Source organism: Cottoperca gobio, unplaced genomic scaffold, assembly GCF_900634415.1.
Source record: "Cottoperca gobio unplaced genomic scaffold, fCotGob3.1 fCotGob3_415arrow_ctg1, whole genome shotgun sequence".
In the NCBI taxonomy this organism is placed as follows: Eukaryota; Metazoa; Chordata; class Actinopteri; order Perciformes; family Bovichtidae; genus Cottoperca; species Cottoperca gobio.
In genome coordinates, this window is record NW_021166997.1 from 70001 (window position 1) to 90080 (window position 20080).

General features: G+C 44.0%; 1 protein-coding gene across 1 annotated transcript in view; it reads left to right on the forward strand.

Annotated features, from left to right (window-relative positions):
• The window catches only part of tmem132e (transmembrane protein 132E), a 101292-nt gene that overhangs the window by 24615 nt on the left and 56597 nt on the right, over positions 1-20080 (forward strand). Inside the window, exon 3 of the mRNA XM_029427944.1 lies at positions 17228-17368. Within this exon, the coding sequence (XP_029283804.1) occupies positions 17228-17368 (141 nt within the window). The remainder of the gene's footprint in view (positions 1-17227; positions 17369-20080) is intronic.

The following is a 20080-nucleotide window of genomic DNA, read 5'->3' on the forward strand; positions in this document are numbered from 1 at the left end:
GACAGAAAAGGACGAGCGGGCGAGCGAACGAGAAGAAGAGTCTGGAGGATGGAGGAAACTGGAGCGCGGTGATTTAAATGCAGCCTGGGGACGTACATTAAGGTGGGGTTGACATGAGGACAGGTCGAGTATTAGAACCAGGCGTGAGGAGGTAAAGTAGTACGGCTGTAATGATTACATATTCAGTGTGACGTGAGATGATTCACTTCTCTCCTGGCCTTCTGTGTTTGGAGACCATTAGACATGTCCCAAGCAAGCAGCCATCTTTACTTCGCCAAGGTCAAGATCAAATTTCATTTAATTTTCAAATGTCTTTCTTTAGCTTCATTTTGTTCTCCTGAAATTAAACTCGCAGATGTCGAGTGGAATCCTTAGTGTGTTTGGTGTGCAGGTGGTTTATAATGGAATAAAGTCAGTTCTTTGGTTTTGGCTTCAGAGTTTGGCACGCTATCAAAGAAAGCTCCAGTATGTTGACTGTTTACTTCAGACTGAAGTTACTCTGGTATCCGTTTGGACCCGCTCCTGCTGCACGCCTGACTAAAGCCAGAATATCTCCCTTTCTGCTTTTTCTAAAATGCCTCCCAGTGAGCTGAAGGCTGCGTCTTAGCTACAGGTGGCATCAATGTTATGTAGCTTAAAATATCCTGCATTAAAGGACGGCAACTGTTGCTCCATGCTCTGTCTTTTTAGGGAGATGGTCTTACATTTGTATGAAACATTAATGTAGGAGCCAGTCAGCGCTGTGAACAAATAGCAATGCCATTTCAGTAGCATTTATCTCCGAGGCGTAGTGATCTGTACTCTGAACTCCTGCAGCCGCGTGATCTGTACGAACTCCTGCAGCCGCGTGATCTGTACGAACTCCTGCAGCCGCGTGATCTGTACGAACTCCTGCAGCCGCGTGATCTGTACTCTGAACTCCTGCAGCCGCGTGATCTGTACGAACTCCTGCAGCCGCGTGATCTGTACGAACTCCTGCAGCCGCGTGATCTGTACTGAACTCCTGCAGCCGCGTGATCTGTACGAACTCCTGCAGCCGCGTGATCTGTACTCTGAACTCCTGCAGCCGCGTGATCTGTACGAACTCCTGCAGCCGCGTGATCTGTACGAACTCCTGCAGCCGCGTGATCTGTACGAACTCCTGCAGCCGCGTGATCTGTACGAACTCCTGCAGCCCGCGTGATCTGTACGAACTCCTGCAGCCGCGTGATCTGTACGAACTCCTGCAGCCACGTGATCTGTACGAACTCCTGCAGCCACGTGATCTGTACGAACTCCTACAGCCACGTGATCTGTACGAACTCCTGCAGCCACGTGATCTGTACGAACTCCTGCAGCCACGTGATCTGTACGAACTCCTACAGCCATGTGCTGATCACACGCAGAAGCCTTCAGCCTGCTAGCGGTTCAATAAAGCACTGTTGCATGTTGGAATGAACTGTGTGCTGAAGCGAGAAGGTAAATGGAGAGTAGAAGTGAGTCTGTGACGTATATACGTATGGTTTGCAGAATGGGTCTTCCTACATAATAAACTCCAGAATTTCATATATTTTGTGCGTGTAAATGCCAAGATGAATGTCATCACGATTCCTACAGGTGTGGTCAGACTGGTATTTGTGCTTTCTTACCTCTTTGTTATTCTTCACACTTGCTGTGTTCAGTATGCAGAGGAGAGAATCTGATATTTCATTGATTTTCACGAGTGCTCAAACCTGACATTAATATCTAAAATAAATCCTTCATCATTGTTTCTGCTCTTTGGTGAAAGGTCAGAGAAATGAGATGGAGGAAGGAGAAGTTATATAAAGTGCAGGAAAATAAGAGTTTTCATCAGAACTTCCTGTCCTCCGCTGTCTCAGGTAAAACAACTCTGAGATAATGAGAGGAGTCCGTATGGAAGAACACTGATGCTGATATTTCAGAAGGAATACTGTATGCTGTATATACAGGATTAAATCACCGGCATCACTTATGTGAAACTGTTGCAGACACAAGCCCGTTGCCAGCCTCTTCTCCGGATCTGATGCTTCTGTGCCACCAGGTCCGGCTCCGTCTCTTCGTCTGCTCGGTTGCTCGGAGAGAGGAAGAGGAAGGGTCGATTTGCAAACTGAGATACATTTATAAATTAAGGTTGAAGGAGCAAAAGGTCAACGGAGAAACCACTTCCAACATTTCACTCTTCAGTAAAGAAGAGGAGAAAGCAACAGGGAGAGATGTCTGTGAGAGGAGGCAACAGGGTTTCATTCCATTAAAATAACAAAGATGCACATTTGTTGCTCTCCTGCTTTTTCATTCATGTGTTTCAGATGAAGTTGTAGTTGTGCCTCCCTTTTTATTTTATTTTTACATACACTTTAGTTTTCTATTGCATGTATACATTTATGTAAACCGAGCGTCCTGGACACAGAAATGTCCTTCAAGATTACTACAGTTTATTGTACTGGTGTGTGTTTATCTTCTCAATGTTTCTCCTGTTCTTGTAGCAGATTTTTAAATTGCTTTTAAGTTCAGGACACTGTTGTTAATGCATCACTACATTGTGTGGCTGAAGGGACATATAGAGATTAAACGGGGGTCGTTGGGGGGGAAGTGTTGCCCACAGACTCGCCTGCTTCAGCAGAGCTGCCTGTGGATGTTTGCACTGTCAGAAAGTGTGCTCAGACTTACTATAAAAACAGACCCAAAGAACTGCGACTTTACTTTCCAGTTGTGTCTGTTGTTGGAGCTAAAGGAACTCTGGAGCAGAAATCTTTCCTGTATCTTCATGGCATTGGGTCTAGATAGCATCCAGATCATTGTATCATTGTGTATGATTCCTGATAAGGAAGTGCGTAGGAGAGGAGAGGAGAGGAGAGGAATGGGGCCTTTACAGAGAGCGGTACACAATCACACTATTTGCATTTTAATGAGATACCCACAGGGAGTAATTCAAAGCAGCCTGTATACTGTATGTGGGAACGGCTTTGTCCCTTATTGACTTTAGAAGTTAGAAGTTATGGATTACTGCTAACCTTTAAACCACCAGAGGAGCTGATTTCCCAGCAGCAGCAGAGGTTCTGTATATCCTCTGCAGGCCAAAAGTACTTCATCAAGTATTTCTGTCTGTATTCAAACATGTGGATACTTAGTAAGGGTAGATGGGGTTCCAGCGATATTATCTCATTTGTACAAGTCTGTATCATTATATATAAGTAAGTGAACCTTTTGAATGCGCTGTAATTAAGGAAGGTACTTTTCATTCGGCTGATTAGCAAACAGCTTATGTTCCTAATATCAGCTGATTTCACTCAGTCATTAGCGATGGAGTAAACAGAGCGGGTGGGTTATAAAGGCACAGCCGGAGGGGGAGGTGCTGGTCTGTCCAATGGGTGTAAGGTTATTGTGTATCTGTTGTTAGGTAATATGAATTGACAGTCAGTTACTCACTCAGCACCAGTGAAAGTTCTCTGTAGTAGTTGAACACGGTACCACCATGGTTGTGTGAAACAATCTGATTAATCCAGCCATGTTGGCTAAAGAAAAGTGAATTTAACTTGTGCTGTAACTTCCTACTGTGTGCATCAACGACACATAGAAGTAGAGTCTGTCTCCGGCTGTGCCTGGCCGACTGCCGCCATGAAAATATCTTCACATGCCTCTTTTATTAGTCTTACTGGTTCCAAATGGGACTTTTTAGGGACATTTTTTCAATGCACTCAAGAAGCCGTCCTCTTGGTTTAACAGACAGTTCTGCCACATGGCCATCGGCAGTTTTATGGTAGGTTGGATGGAGAGGTGGGGGCTGCGGTTCATCTCCACAGTAAACCAAAAGAAATCAAAGTTCACAGGAAACATCAACAGATTACAGTAAAAACAAGAAGCAGCGTGTTTCTCATGTCGCTTCGTCTACCATATAAAATTAGATATAAATATTACATTTCCATTTCTGAAAGTCTGCCGTGTGTCCAATGAAAGTGTGGAAGGTTTGGATTCAGATCGGCACTGATTGAGTTTAAAGTTTGCACGGCGAGATAGTTCAGACAGCAGTCTGTAAAGATTAGTGTGGGATGAAATCCAGTTTCACACTGTTGTCAGTTGTTTTCAGGTATTCTGATTCATCTCTCTGAAATGCCGCAGGGTGGTTTTCATCCATTCCACACCTCAATCAATTTCCCAAAGCTTTGTGTTCTTCTAGGCACGCGTTTGAACTGAATAAATGGCAAACCTGGTTAAACTCCCTGATCAGGAGTGCTTATTTTAGAGGGGGGGGGGCTGATGGCTTTGACCATGAGGAAATGAGCAAGAAAGAAAAATCTGGATTTTCTGTGAAGCTCAGACACCGATCTGTTGTGATGTGGAATAACAAACTAGTTCTGGGATCATTTCAAGTGGCCGAGGATTTACACTTACTGTTTGTAAACTTTCCTGAAACTTGTTCTGCCGTCTCGCGTGTGTCTTTGGGTTTAAAGAAGGAGTTGTGTTGAGGATTAGGAATGTAGTCGTGTTAGTGCAGTGGGCAGACCGGACGACCTCTCCGTCCCGTGGCAATACTAAATCACATGAAGTAATAAGGCTTCCAGACACGGAGATGTTCACTCAGGAAGGGTAGACGCCAGTGCTTGGTACCGGGGAGTTGAAGTGAAGGGCATAGAGGACGTGTCTAGTTTAGTCTCTGAGATGGTCCAAGACCTTTCTGCAGTTTGATGGATTCTAGAGAAGAGCGAGAAATTTACGAGGCTTTAAAAGAAGTCGACAGACACTGTTGTACTCCCTGCCAGGTAACTACTTCCACATCTCGGTCCACCGGGATGCAGGCCAGCAGATCTCTTTTGGCAGATGGTGGCAGCTATATGGGCATGTGATTTCTTTGTAATGTCATCTTTCTCAAACTACCTATTCAAGGTGTCTCCCATTTTCATTTTAAACTCCGTGTGGAGAGACGTCAAGAAGGTTCCTCTCATCTCCTCGAGAGTTCTGTTCAGGCAGGCAGCTCTGCATAAGCTCAAAGACGAGTCGGTGGCGCTCAGGTGGAGCTTTTCTCCATCAGATTATTGGCTACTTTAGGCTGTGTATTCATGCTTCTTTCTTGAGGCATGTCTCCGTCTCTCTCTACAAATGTGATATACAGTACAGGGAGGGATTCCAGTGCCGAGGGGAAATAAAGGCAGATTTGCATTTAAAAGAGCTCGATGTGCAAGGTAAGGGTATGTCAGATAGCTGGGCGCTGCTCTCGGGTGCATTGCTGTCATTTGTTGCAGGATAATTGACATCATTCAGAAGGGTGCTGGCAGCGCTGCTCTCTTTGCCTCAGATTACTAGAATTATATTATTAGAAGATGTTTTGAAAATCAATTGTCGTAGAGGCAGAAGAAAGGAGGAGCAGAGATGGATCGCTTCTCTTGGCTGCAGGTCCAATAAGAATCGGCGGGGGTTCTTCCTCTCTGTCTGCAACATGATCTGAGACATTGATCATCAGCTTTCCTTCCAGGGCTCCATATAGAATATGTGCACAGTGTCATTTACTGTACATGGTATCAGCCTACACCTCAGACACGGCAGCCCCTTTCAGACATTACACTCATTAAGACTGTACACTCAGTCCACTTGTTTAATATCCTCCTCATGTCACTGTACACTGTGAACGGGCTCCAGTGCGTCTTCTGACGGTACCAAAGTCAGAAATGTTAAATCCTTTGCTAAGAGACTTTAAAGATTAGCATCCTTCACCTGTGCCAGAGATTAAACTAACATGTCTTGGGTCATATCTAATCCAGTAGCATGTCACATAACATGCCGCGTGTGCTCCACGATCTGTACGTCAGCTTGTTGTCATTATTTATTAATATATGGATTCTTTTTCAAACGAATATAATAATAAATGCATCTTGCAAATCTTTGTTTTGTCCAATCAACATATAAACAATAATATGAGACACTGCACATTAAAGAAGCTGGAACCCACATGTATGTGACATATTTATTGTTCACACTTGGATCCACTGATTGTTCTGTACGTCTCTAAGTTAATGAAAGTCGTAGCACATCTGTATTTATCTAAACAAGTTATTACAAGGTGAGATCATTACAGAGCTTTATAATGCTGTCGGCTCATTTGTTTATTATTGTCTATTGTGTGTGTGTGTGTGTGTGTGTGTGTGTGTGTGTGTGTGTGTGTGTGTGTGTGTTTCCCCAGAGAGAGATAGCATTTCTTCTTCACTGGCTTCTGTGTGGGTGAGGATCCCCAGAGAGAGCTAGTTTTACTCGAAGCTGTCCAATTTGAAATAGAAGTTCCTCGGGGGAAAAGTTGAGAACATCAGTAGCACTGACACCACCCCCTGCTTGAAAAGATCTTTGAATTCAATCTCCTATTGTCGGTACCATGAAAGGAGGCTCAGTTGCGCACTTTGACTTATTGTAATCACTGCTGCTCACAGGCAGCAGCCTCGCTATCTCATGCTCCAGTGACTGGCAGTAACCCAGACGTTAGCGCCGTCACTTAGTGCAGGATACTGAAAGCTAACAGTCGTCCACCCTGAACTTTGAATATCTACCCTGATCCCTTGCTGAAATATGATTATAATCCCTATGTATGCATAACGTTTAGAAGTCTGCTGCTAGGTTGCAGCACCGCCCCAATTTCCTTCCCCTCTGCATCTGTTGGCAGGTCTGAGCTCTACTCGCCTTATCAAATAAATTGGACAGTGGCTATTCCCCCGATTGCCTCCTCAGAAAGGTTCTGGCTCACCCGAGGGTCTTCTGCTCATGGCTTTGGCTGATGGGAAAACTACTTAGAATAATTGTCCTCCAAAAGGACGCCTTCCCAGCCAATGCTGTCGCCTCCCTGCTGCTGTGTGTGGGACTGAGAGGGACACACACACACACAAAGGGAGACTAAATGGGCTCAGTGCTTCTGAGTTTATGTGTCAGGATCTGTGTTCGACACGTTCACCTCTGGCTCTGAAAGGCCAGCTCAGATATATTTGTATCGCAGCAGTAACATGTTCTATGGACATCTTCACTCTGATCTGCACATTACAAAGTGTAGATGTAAGGGACGTGAAGAGCTTCATGCAGTGTGTTAGACTTCCAGCTACAACCCACTGATGTTATCTGCAGCGTCTGCTGATCACTGATATATTTTAAACATGCTCCAATGATGCGAGTAACTCTGAGGATCTGATATCATCTACTGCCCCACACTGCAAAGTATTCTAATTACAGGGAACTCCACCACATTAGTTTATTAATCATGAGAGACAAAACACTTTTTAATGTCCTCTGTGGCCCTAGAGGGACTCTGACAGAAATCACCCTTGTGATGTCATCGGGGGGCTTGAGTCTGAGACGGCACCAGTCTGGTTCTCACTGAAGTATAATAATAATACGATACTGATACTGATAACTAGAGGAGGACTAGCCGAGACATTTTGCACAGACATTCATGGTCACGGAGGATGAATCCTAAGGGATTCTTGTGTTTCCTGCAGTGGTTTTCACGTATACGTCTATGGATCGGCACAAACTTTGTACCTTTTCCCGTAATATGAAATCTAATGCTTTGATTCTCTGACGTTCCCTCGACCGCCATCATCAGGTACATTTCATCAGCCATCAGTTTTTGTCCAACACTTTGGTCTTTGATCAAATACCTGCAGAACTAATGGATTTCCCGTCAGCCCCAGCTGTACTTTCTGTTTACTGCTAATCAACAAAGTGTCACCATGCTTTAAGACGGTGAACATGTGAACCTGTTAGCATGCTGACCTCAGCGTTTAGCTCAAGGATTCCTAGAAACAGCCTCACAGTTATTCTGGTGTGCAGACTTTTAGTCTTGTTAACAGAACGCTGCAGGTAATCTGATTTCTTTAATTGTAATAGAATAATGATGCATCTAGAAGTAAATATTCTAGGTATTTACAATGGGAGCGGGTCAATCAGTTTAAATAAAAGTGCAATTCTAAGTCTTTTCCATCCAGGGTTAAATGAAACATGTGTAAGTCTCATGTGATTTACTTCCAGACAGAATGCCTGCAGAGGTCACATCCAGTCTCAGCATGACCGTCAGTGTTATCACACAGCTTGAAGCAACATGTTGGTCAATAACAGCAGCACAGTATTGTTTTATATCAGGTCACATACAGCAGGTCATGCAATTTCATCTGTTCTGCTCCATCACAATGCAAAAGTAAATGCTTGTCACTTGAACAGTGACGCTGTCAGAGGTTGAAGTGGTGACAAATTGACAGTTTCCCCGAGCTGCCGATGGTCCGTATGCACAAATTGCACACAGCCGCTTGGATTTGCCCAAGGAAGACTTTATAAACCTCTCAACCCTTTTCAGATAAAACCCACCACAAGACCCACAAGACCCTTTTCATGTGCTGCAGAGACAAACAGCCTCTGTTTTAGGGCCTGTAATTGAGTTTTGCAGCAAGTAGGAACACAACTGACATTTAAACTTCTAAGACACCTAAACTTGAGAAGAAAACTCTGAGCCTCTTAAAACCCTCTCCTGTACACTATAATTATATAGTCTTTTCCATAGCAACAGACATCATTGGAGTCTGTAGGTACAGAGAGATCTTTTCCATGGCTGAAAATAGTTGTGTAACCCACAAAAGAAAACCTTCTGCTTTTCTTTTTCATTTCAAAACGTTGCCTTTTTCCCGTCTCTATCATGGCATAACTAGATTTAGAAAGTGTGTAAATGTGGCCTTACTAGATCAGTAGTGATACGTATGTATCCATGCAGCTTCAGAAAAGCTTCTCATCAAAAGCACTAAATGATTTTCCTGCCTTCCACTCCTTTTGTCTCCTCCAGTGAATAGTCAGATGATTCCTGCCTACTGGGCCGTACTGTGGCGCACATTGTTGCTTATTTTTATTTTGGTCAGAAACTGACTAAGTCTCCTGATAATGTCCCGTTGGCCAGGCACTCTCGCATGGCCTGGCCGATCAGATGGGCGTTCTTTGGTCCGACTCTCATAATGTGCATGAGGTCTGTTTGGATCACGCTGCCAAGTGAACATCTGTGGCGATGGCCGCTCCCGTCTTCATGACTGACAACGCTGTGCAGCCCCCGTATTGACATTGACACCTCTCCTGCCGCTGTGCAATAATGATGAGGACATTGCATGATTGCATGTTGTTGTTTTTTTGATGAGGCCGAGCATTACTGAGCTGTGTGCTCATGTTGAAGTTAGTGAGGCAGTTATGGGATGTTGGGGACCCATGAGGTGCTCAGGATGTCATCATGCATACACAATGGAGATGCAATTGTGGAGCTTTACAGTTAAACAAAACAACATTTTGTGTGTTGGGCAACAACTTGCGTCGTCATCTGTGCTCAGCGCTCATTCCAGCTGTATCTCTGCACTGCTTTTCCCAGACACTCATCTGCCAAACTTGTCAAAAATGTCACAGCACTGTCGCAAATACTGCGACATCTTTGTTTTTGGAATTTCGATTGATCATGTTTGGTTTCCAAACATTACTTTAGGGACTTCTGTTGATCCATGAATATTTTTTCATGCTAACTACTACACCGTCTCTTTTCTCTGTATCCTGAATAAGCTGTAAGCAGCAGGGGCCTGGATCTAGCAGAGTGCACACACACACACACACACACACACACACACACACACACACACACACACACACACACCACAGAAAGGTTTGACTGACAGACCAGGAAACATGAAACTCGGAGGAGTTCCCTCCTTGTCAGTCTTTGCTCTTCAGGCAGTACAAACCTCAGTGGCCATCCTGCTTCACAATTCATTAGTAAAACTAGAATGTTCTGTGAAAGATCAAATCTTCCTGACAGTGAAACTGGATGTGGTTATACTCTGGATGTTTACATGCTTGTCATTTTAATTACTCCCTGCTTTGACAGAGTATTTCATTTGAGTTCGAGGTCGATTGAACGGTTCAGTGAAGTTCTGAAGACCAGCAGCAAACCTGTTCTGCCCCTATACACAATACACAACCTGCTGGAGAAGAAACACCATGCACAGCGAAGTATGTAATTGAATCCCATGTCATTGGACACATAAAAGCACCCTATCCACCACTGGCCAAGGACAAATAAAAATCTGCACTTATTTTGAATTATACATATCTTCATGGAATGGAATTTGTTGCGTCTGCAGGAGCACAAGTGGGAAAGTTGTCTGTAAAGTGCCCCCTCAGAGGAACTAATGGAGCTTCTGCCTACAGATGAGTGGGAAAAAAAGCTTTGCTGTCCAGATTTAGCTGTGAGGGTGAGGCCCCGTTTCTGCTGTAATGCAAAAGGGAGTGCAGCTAATGCCTCTGAGACATTCAAGTGCTGACATTTCTGTTGTTTATTTACTTTTCTGCCTTCATCTGTGCATCGCTAAAGGGACAAACGTGAAGCTCGACTCCATCCGTCAGAGTTTTACTCACCAACACCACAAGAGTTCTGTGGGTTGTTGTCACCGCCATCCGCGGTCAAATGTTTGTTTACGACGTCCCACACGGCAGCATAGCATGCCACTTGTGAATGCCAAATACCAGAGTCCAATCTGTCTGGGGCTGGCAGACAGACAGGAAGGTCTTGGTTGTTTCATTTGATAATTTCACAGGAGAATTGTAGCCGGAGCCTGATGAAATGCACAAACCAGAGCTGGGAGTATTTGATGAAGCTCAGAAAGGAGATGTAACTTGATGGAAGGCTTTGGCAGAAGTCAAATCCACTTTTGTTGGTGTGCTGGCAGAGTCCTGGATGTAGTTTGACCTTTCATGGTGAGTGGAGGGAAGGGTTGTAATTAGCAACTGATATTCACCCCAAAGGGAAGGACAGTTTTAATGTTTCTGGCACAAGTTATATTGTATAAGTGTTGTAAAAATGTTCAAAATTAATTGGAAACAATGACGTTATGTCTGTGTGCCATCAGTGTTTTTAATTTATGACAGTATTTGTCCTTTTTATCTTATTAATGGATAATTCTGCTTTATTACATAGTGGGTCTAACCTTAACCCCAAACCCTAACCCCTAACCCTAACCCCTAACCCTAACCCCATAACATGTGCTCACTCTGTGATAAACACTTTACATTTCAGCTCCAATTTTTGTCAAATATCAGCAACATAAGACATCTAAAATAACCCTGTCCATTAGGCATAATATTTCATAACATTTATTTGAAAGATCTTACAATGTTTTTCACTAATAGGTTTTAATTTGGCATGATGAAAGCTTTACAGGCTGTGGTTAAAGAACACCGCTTTCGTGTTTGATATTCAGAAAGTGTTTCAGAATCAGAGCGTTATTTACAAAGCTAATGGAAAAGTGGGAGAGTCGGACAAGATCATTTTGATAATGCACAAACCCAGCTGAGTGGAGCTTGCACTGTTTACTACACATCAACCCTTTGGCATGAATTCCTTATTTCTCTCAGTAACTGACAGAACAGTCCCGGGCTGGCTTTTCTTTATTTTTGAGGACAATATCACACATCACTGGTGATTTATTTTTCTGCGTGTGTTTTTTATACATGGGGAGGTGGGGAGGAGATAACCAAGTTAAAGAGGCGCAGCAGCTTTTCATCACGACGTGGTCCTCAGAGTAAGAGGCCGGAGCTTTATAAGAGAGAAAATGGTTTTAAAAAAGTGCTCCCACAATGCACTGCTTTCACACATGTTTGGGCGTCTGTTGATGAAGAAGCAGAGCGATAATGTCCGTGTTCAGACGTGTAGCATCACAATATACTTCATCTTCTGCTTCTGGCAGCCTGAGGCCTTCGGAAGATGTTCAGCCATCCGTAACTTTAAATACTTCCACCTCATCACGATTATACGCTCTCTGCTGATCGATGCCAGAGTTTCAAAGTTGACTTCATCACATGCTCAGATTTCTGGCTGGTTTTGAGATAATGATGGTGATAGTTTATACTTCTCATGTTGTCTACTAATCATATCCAAAGATCACAACCAGCACTGAATTGATCCTCCACCACACACACGCAGAGTTGGTGCAGCCAAAGCCTGGAGCCTTTTCCTGTGTTGTTGAAGAACTGTTGAAAACACAAAGTGAGCCACAGGGTGAGTGGGGTGACATGTTACTTCATTACAAGGAAAATGGACACTGTAGTTCATTTTGAGTCTCTCCCACACACATCGCTCTGCTGCTGGAAAACAAGCTCAATACAAATGTGTGTTCATCGGAAATAGTCCCCAATAAATCCTCCACCTCTAATGTTTGCTAAAAACTAAAGTGCCCGCTGTTTTCAAGAAATTAGAGATCATTTTTAGAAAATGATGCAGATATTTGTGGCCTGTTTTACCCTTTAAAACTCTGACTTGTTACCTGCAAGCATTTTCAAATGCTCAACAATGGAGGACGGAGCTCTCCACGAGCAGCTGGCATCAGTGTCCAGATAAGAAGAAAGCTTTTGTAATTGCGGTGTTGAGCATGGTCTATCTGTTTCTGGTGGAGTCTCTAAGAACGAAGCACTGCTGATGTTTCTAGCACTTGGTCTGGTTGTTTTGTCAGGAAAGTTGTGGGTGTAACTAGGAACTACTAGGAATGTGTTGTTACATGCCATACTTTGTAGAAGACATCTTTATCACTGCAGTGCAACGCTCACTTTCATCGACAAGAAATAAATCAGTTCAGCGTGGGCAAACCAGCAGCTGCAGTTTCAAATTTGTAATCTGCCCTGTGATATTTCCCCAGCTTCTCATATTCTAATTTTCAGAGCCTCCCATTAAAAAAGTCTGTCCCTGGCAGGTTCATCGTCCCGTCTGGCGATCCAGCTGTACGCCTCTGTGCTGCTGTTGAGAAAAGCTCAAAGCTGTTGACGTGTAGAGATAAACACCACGATATCAAAGTGCTGTAGATGATTGATAAGATAGCTGCTTGTGATCTAAAGGTGAAACCATTACGGTGCCGGGGGAGATGTGTAAGTGGTTAGTGATGTTTTTAGCAAGAACAAGTTGGATTCAAGGCCCTGCAGCAGACCTTGTTAGGAAGTGTCCATCACTCTTAACTCTTCAGGTACGGCAGCTTGATCAGTGGCTAGTTGGTAAGTCCAGCCGAGTGTCACGACCACGAGAGGGTTGTTCCCCCCTAGCATAGTAAACATTAGCTGCTTACCCTCGGTGCTTGTTCTCCGTATACGAGGCTGTGATCGCTGACAGTCCCTGAGAGAGGCTGGACAGGAACCGGGTTTCTTTCAGACACAATGTTTAAAAGGGTTCATGTGATGTATACCGTATATTGTAATATTTGCACCAGCTTTAGGGTTTGATAAGACTCTGACTCCGACAGCTTTAAGTCAAACCGTTACAACATAAAGCTTCAATTACGTAACAAACATGCTCATTTTTACCCAAACCATGATCTTCTAAGACGTAGTAAGGTAACGTACGTAGCCTTAACCACTTGTTGAAGTCTGCTGGACGACCAGGCATGCTGAAAAATGGGCTTTATCCTTTGTATTGTCTCAAACTGCCTGTTTTACATGTATAACTGACAAACCTCAAATAATTCAGTTAGACTCATCAACAAGGAAAGCAAACCTTGAATGTATAGCGTGCATGACGCCCTATCCAAATCCCAAAGTATGTTGGGGTCCGTGCACTCTTCTCTAAAGGGAAACGAGTGATACCCAACATATTGCACACGGGGTCGTTCAAGCCCTCCACACACTCTTCCAGTCAGTCCTGGGACTTGATCAAGGCGGGTCACTGGTGGAGTGTGCGTGCATCAACACAGGTGTCAGGTTACTGCACCGTCCTCTGTCCTCACATCGATGCACCTCAATGCTCCAGAAAAGCAGCAACATCATCATGTTGGCTCTTTGAATTGGCCCCTCCCAGCTCCTGTACCCTGAAGCTCGTCAAAAGGCCATTCTGCAATAACATTCAGATGAACCCTAAACAATACCCATGTAGTTTCAACTGTTCAAATTGTATTTCACTCGTAGATTTAATGTGATGAAAGTCTACAAATGCATTTTTCTATATTACATTAATTCTCATTATGTAGTGGAATAATCCTAGTGTTTTGACTGCTCTGCCTCTGGGGAAGTTCTCTTCAAATGGGCTCAATAAATACTCTTTAAAAGGGCCATTAAGGAGAAATTAAAGACTTTGGAGCTATGATTTAATCCTGGTTTGCATATTTTATTTATTACCAGCAGAGCAGACTGTTGTAGTGTTTGGTAGTGTGTGGCATCGCAGTTGACATGATTTCTGGCAGCAAATGCCATAAATGGGTCATGAGGACATGGGCCTCTGTGCCTGGTGGAGACGATCCAAACTCTCGAGGACAAGCACACCATGGAGATACTGCAAGCTGCACAGAAGAGACAAGGAGGCCGGAGTTACAGCTCGGACCATGCAAACCAGAGCATATAGTTGTTGAGTATATTTGTACATGTAGTGTCTTAAATATGCATTTATTGGACAGCATTTTTATTCTGCACAGGCTGAGAAATAGGTACTGATAGTAGTCTGCTAAATACAGCATTGTGCATTTTATTTTACCTTAAGTCTACAGTTGATAATCTCAGGCAGCTCTGAAATCTGGCCTGGAACGTGTTGACCGAAAGCTCTCCTGTTTAGCAGTCCGTCAACCAACCTGCAGTCTAATAGGTGTTGCCATGGCAGAAGGCATCTGTGTGGAATGAGTAAGTAATAGCTATGTCTAAGCTGAAGTGGCTCACACGGCCTTTCCACTTTCCTCGTGCAGCAGCAGCAGCAGAGATTCTCAGAGTTTGGGCGTGTGTTACTGCTGTACAGCTTTTCCATTTGCAATGCTCTTTCATTAATCAGCATTAACACTGTTCAATGGGAGTCCGATTCATGTGGCACTCCCATGGGCGATGCTTCACCCCCTCTCGTTTGTGGTGCAAAAATGAACCAGAGTCTGTGGAAAAAGTCCCGGCGTCTGATTAAAAAACATTGGTTCTGTGCAATATGCAGGCGCTCTAAAAAAGATTATGATGAATATGTAGTGGCTTTTATAAGCTGCTGCTGAGTGTAGGTAATGAATATAAATACAAGTGTTACTCACCGGGGTTGCATCCTCACCAGGAGTTGCACTGGGAATGGTGATGCCCTACAATAATGTGTAATTATCATCTCTTATGATCAGTCTTTTTCACAAGCTACAGTGATCAAGTAGCAACTGGGTCACCTCATTTAGCGAGAGTCTGAGGGTATTACGTTTCCCCTTTTCAACTCGCATCAAAGGCAACACTCTTGATCAGGGTGATTTCTTAAACATTACATAAATCTGTTTCATCTCCCCTTGACGGCGCTGAATCAGATAATTACTGTACTTTCTCAAATGTGGGGGGATTTGATGAAAGAAGACAATAAGAGCTGCAATAGCAAGAAACACTGTTTTAGAAGCTGCAACCTGCACAAATACATCATTTCTGATGCACCAGACATGCCTCGTTTAGGACGGAGAATGCAAAAAGCACGACAGGGTTTCACAAAGTCATGAATCACGAATAAGTCGGATCCTGTTCATTAGCTTACATGAATCACTTGTTAAATAGTGCTAAGCAAACTGAGAATGCTGCTGATCACATTAGAACGCAGATTGTGTTTGAGCTGCGAGATGTTCTGGCTGAAGAAGGCGAAACAACTTCAGCTGAAAGTCAATTGCTTTCACAAATCACGGATGAGTGGTCGAGGCAGTGAGCGCAGGTTAGCGTAGCAAATGGAAACACCTCAGCGGGACTTCAGAATCTTTTATCTGTCAAAGGAATAAATGGCACGATCTGGAAGATGTCGCTCGGGCCTCAAACCTTCAGCTGAATGTAAATGAGACACTTGAGAGGGAAATGTGATTTAGCTGATGCTTTCAGGGGTTTGTCCAGAGAGGGAAAGCAGTGATGTCATGGCAGGAAGAGAAAAACAAGGTGAAATCATTAAGATCCTCAGAGTTTGGCTCTCGTACACGACCGACGTGACCATCTTCTGCACAACACCGTCTAACGCTCTCCACATCAGGATCATTGCTTAGTAAAGAATTGAAAAGGTTCTTCTCCCGGCTGTGACCACAGTGCATGAGCTGATGTTGGTGTGGTTTTTAATGAATTGTCTTGCAGACAAACAAAAGCCAAATATGTTAATAATTCATCTCCGTCTCGTATTTCATGAAAACGAAACCGTCGGATCAATAATCTGCGCTGGCTCTGCATGTCTGTAGACGGGCTGGTCTGCATGGTGCATCAGTCGCACTCGGGCGTGGCTCTGTGCTCAGATTACCCAGTAATAACTGTGAGTGCTTGTTGACACCCTAAGAGCACGTGAAGTCTCAAAATGTCATATGAACAGCGTTTTGCGGACCATTCTTTAAGAAATGTATGAAGTGCTCGATGCATCTGGTCGTTTTCTACTCCTCTCTTCTTCTTCTTCTGAAGCTATGTATTGATGTACTTACTGTATTCAGCTTCAGTTGTTATCTTCTCTCAGCAGAAGGGTTTGTGGAACATACGGAGACTGCACATTCATGCGTCTACAGTTTGGTGTGTGAACAGAAAACGCCTGTTCAGTGTGTGCACATGTGAGATCTCTGCAGGCACGTTATGAATGTATGTACATGTGTAGGTTGTGCATGTCTGTGCATATAAAGTTCACTGTTATTACTTATTCCCTAGATATGGTGTAAGAGAAGGCTTTATGCATCACCATGTATCAAGTGACATGCTGTGCAGCTCCATGTGAACCGTGTACATACATTACAGCAAAACACATCAAATAAGATGAATACAGAACATGTTGAAGACATGCATGTAGCAGTAACATGGTAGCTCTCACTGTTGTTCCTTCTCGGCTCTATTTAATGAGTGCGAGAGGTTAGGGGTCAAACATCCTCCATGCTAAAGTGTCCTTGAGCAAAATGAATCCCCAGCAGCTCCAGGTAGTTGTGGAGCTCTGCTGCTCTCCCTGAGGAGCTGGAGCTTGTGTCCTGAGCATTATTTCATCTGTTTATATGAACTCAAAAGCCTCATGTTGGAGCACGGGAGACTTGTGTTAGTGAACACTGTGACCTGCAGTAGTCCTCGCCTTCTGCTCTCATGTATCACTGTCACCTTCATTCATCTCTGCTGTTGATTCATCTGTGGAATAGCTTTCGCCATGATGCAATACAAGAAGGAGGGCCGCTGCACACACAGGGCGCTCACCTCTGACCTTGCTCGTGAATCAAGCCTCTAATAAAATTGACTCGTTCCATTCTTTCTCCCCCTTTGCCATTTCCTGCAGGGTCAAAGCGAAGAAAGGGGTGAACCTGCTCGAGACCAAGTCGAAGAACGCCCAGTGGAAGTTGGAGTGGGAGATGCAGTCTGGCGCCAAGCACTCCATCACCACCATCGATGTGAACAAAAACAAAGCAGTCAAACAGGGGTAAGTCAACAGCCCCGGGCCGCAGCACGCTGTCTGTCTCACCGGCTACTGTAGCTGCAGCTGTGGAGCCCTGCCCTCGCTCCTGCCACACAAACACTATTAGTCTTCCTTAACAATGGACAAAAGGTCTTCAGAAAGGTTTGGGTGTAACAGCCATCGTTGACTCTCTAATTAAAGGAAACCTTTAAAAGCATAGAGCATTCTTTGTGAATAAGCCAGCGGCTCCAGAAGATAAAACCCAGCTTTGGCCCACAGCGGTGACTAACACCTCTGCTTTATAGCACAGAGTGAAATGAATGGAGATGCTATGTGCTTAGTCTCCCTACATCTGCTCTTAATTCAGTCTACGTGGAGTGATGAGGTAGACCATTTTGACTGCAGGCATTAAAATACCTTTGAGATGAGATCTTGTCTGAGAGCAGTAATTATGCCAAGCTCCTCAAAGGAGTAAAAACACCTAACCACAGTCCTGTAGTGTCTGCCAGCTGTAACGGACTCTGTCTGGGCACATTCTTAGTCTAAATGTTGTATAGCCTATTAATGCTTTCGTTAGACTGCTTTAAGGAACACAGCCGGACGATTCCACCAGTAAATATAGACGTGAACATGAAGCGGCAGCTAAGAAGGTCAGTTCACTAAGAATTACAAAAGACAAACAGGTATGTGTTAGGGCAGCCGCACCGAGTCCAGAGCACAGAGGCAGTGACGTTGGATAACAGCTCCTTGTTTAACGTAAAACAATAGATAACAGTTTTAACGAAGGTATAAATAGCAAATGCAGTGAAGTTAAAAGTGGATGACTGAAGCTAACTCACCTGGGAGTGCAGGCACGAGTCCAACACAAGTGCAAGGCTTCTGTCAAGTACGACGACCCTGGTGTGAAGCCAGAGAGACGAACGAGGTGCGCTGGAAGTTGGATGCACGCTTCTGATGCCAACAGCGTCGAAAGATTTATATCCAGTCTGTTTAGATGTGTGATTCAGAGGAACCTGCACAAAGTCTCTGTAGTTGAATCCCGTTCACCTCCATTGCAAAGAGACGATGAGGAAACACGTTCTCTTTGTGTTTGTGGTGTTACAGTGAGCCTTCAGCTAACAGCTGTTAGCACATTAGCACGTCCAGCTCGTTGTCTTGATGGCACAGTCCGGCCTTCCAGCTCCTTCCACTGAGGGCAGCAACTTAAAATGTACAATCGTAAATCTTAATATGTGACGTGTTCAATTAATTAAGAAGTGAAGCGCTGGTTATCACCGGGCCTCGGAGACGTTAACGACCGCCGCTCTAAATACCGGCCTCCCTGCGGACTCCATTACGGCTGAGGAGGGGAGCAGAGACTGGCTTCACCTGAAACACAAATCCACTCTTGTTTACTTCTTAGCGCCTTAGTGGCTGCCTCTCCTGCTATACTTAGTGACCCATGTCATGTCATCTTTGCCACCCTGTCACCATGTGTGAAAGGTCCAGTAGGGGGTCAAGAGATAGAGAAACATCGCGTCACGCTGCATTCCGTCAATTCTCCGACCGCCTCGAGCCAAACAGCCAAACAATAAAAGGCATCTAAAGTTCCAACGTCACGGAAGACTTCATGCGTCGATGCTTCATTCCCATGAAATTGATTGGACATGAGTTTAAAGTGTTTTTATATACGAAGCCTCTGCAGACGCTCTGCTGGGGTTGGTTGACATTACTTGTATTTCCAGGTTGGAATCTTTACTGCGATCCAAACGGAGCAGAAGTCATAAATATCAGCCGCTTGTCATTTACACTCGTTAAATAATAAAACGTTGAATGATGTTCAGATCAAAAGAAAACAGGACTTGATTCAAACGTTATTTTGTGATTAATAATTCATTCATTTCAGATCTTTGCATCGTTTGTTTTTCACTACGAAGAAAGTATTTATCTGGAGAGTATTGTGAGTCCTTTGGACGGGATAACGGGGACATCATATCGTCACTTAACTATTAAACGTAAAGCTGTGTATATTTCACTCTGATTGTTGCATCTTGAGTTGAAAGCAGCCAGTTGAGGTGGTTCATCTAGTAAGGAGCCACCTGGGCCCCTCCCTAGGGAGGTGTTCCAGGCACGTCCAGCCATCGTGCACACTGGCTCTAACAGACTTCAGCAGAACTATAGGAGCAACAATGACACAGAATGTCGTCTCAGTATGAAGAACACCAGTGTTGGAACAATATTCTGCTCCTCTACTGATAATAAATTCTACGTAACTAGAAAATAGTGTTTTGATATATGTCAGACTTGAATATCCCAAATATATCTGCAGAAACACTCCAAGACTTCATTCTGTTGCTTCTTTAGCTCTTTGACAAATATAGACATGCAGGTCATGTGACATGTACTTTAATGGATCAGCTCCGACAGTAATGAGCCCAGAAATACAGGAATCCTCGAGACAATTCTTCCCCTAATTACTCGATTCAATTCTGTAATAAGCAGAATTCTAATATGTGTTCTAAGTTCAATAATTGCTCTCATGTCTTTTTGTGCAGCACAGAAGTAACTGCTCGCTATTTAAAGCCTCCTCACACACACGTACTGCTCTTCCCCCAAACAAGACAAACACACACCCACACACACACACACACACACACACACACACACACACACACACACACTGGCATCGTTCTGCATCTCATTGGTGAACACATCTGAGTATCAAGTCTGTTAACATCTGCTTTTGTTTACTCAAAA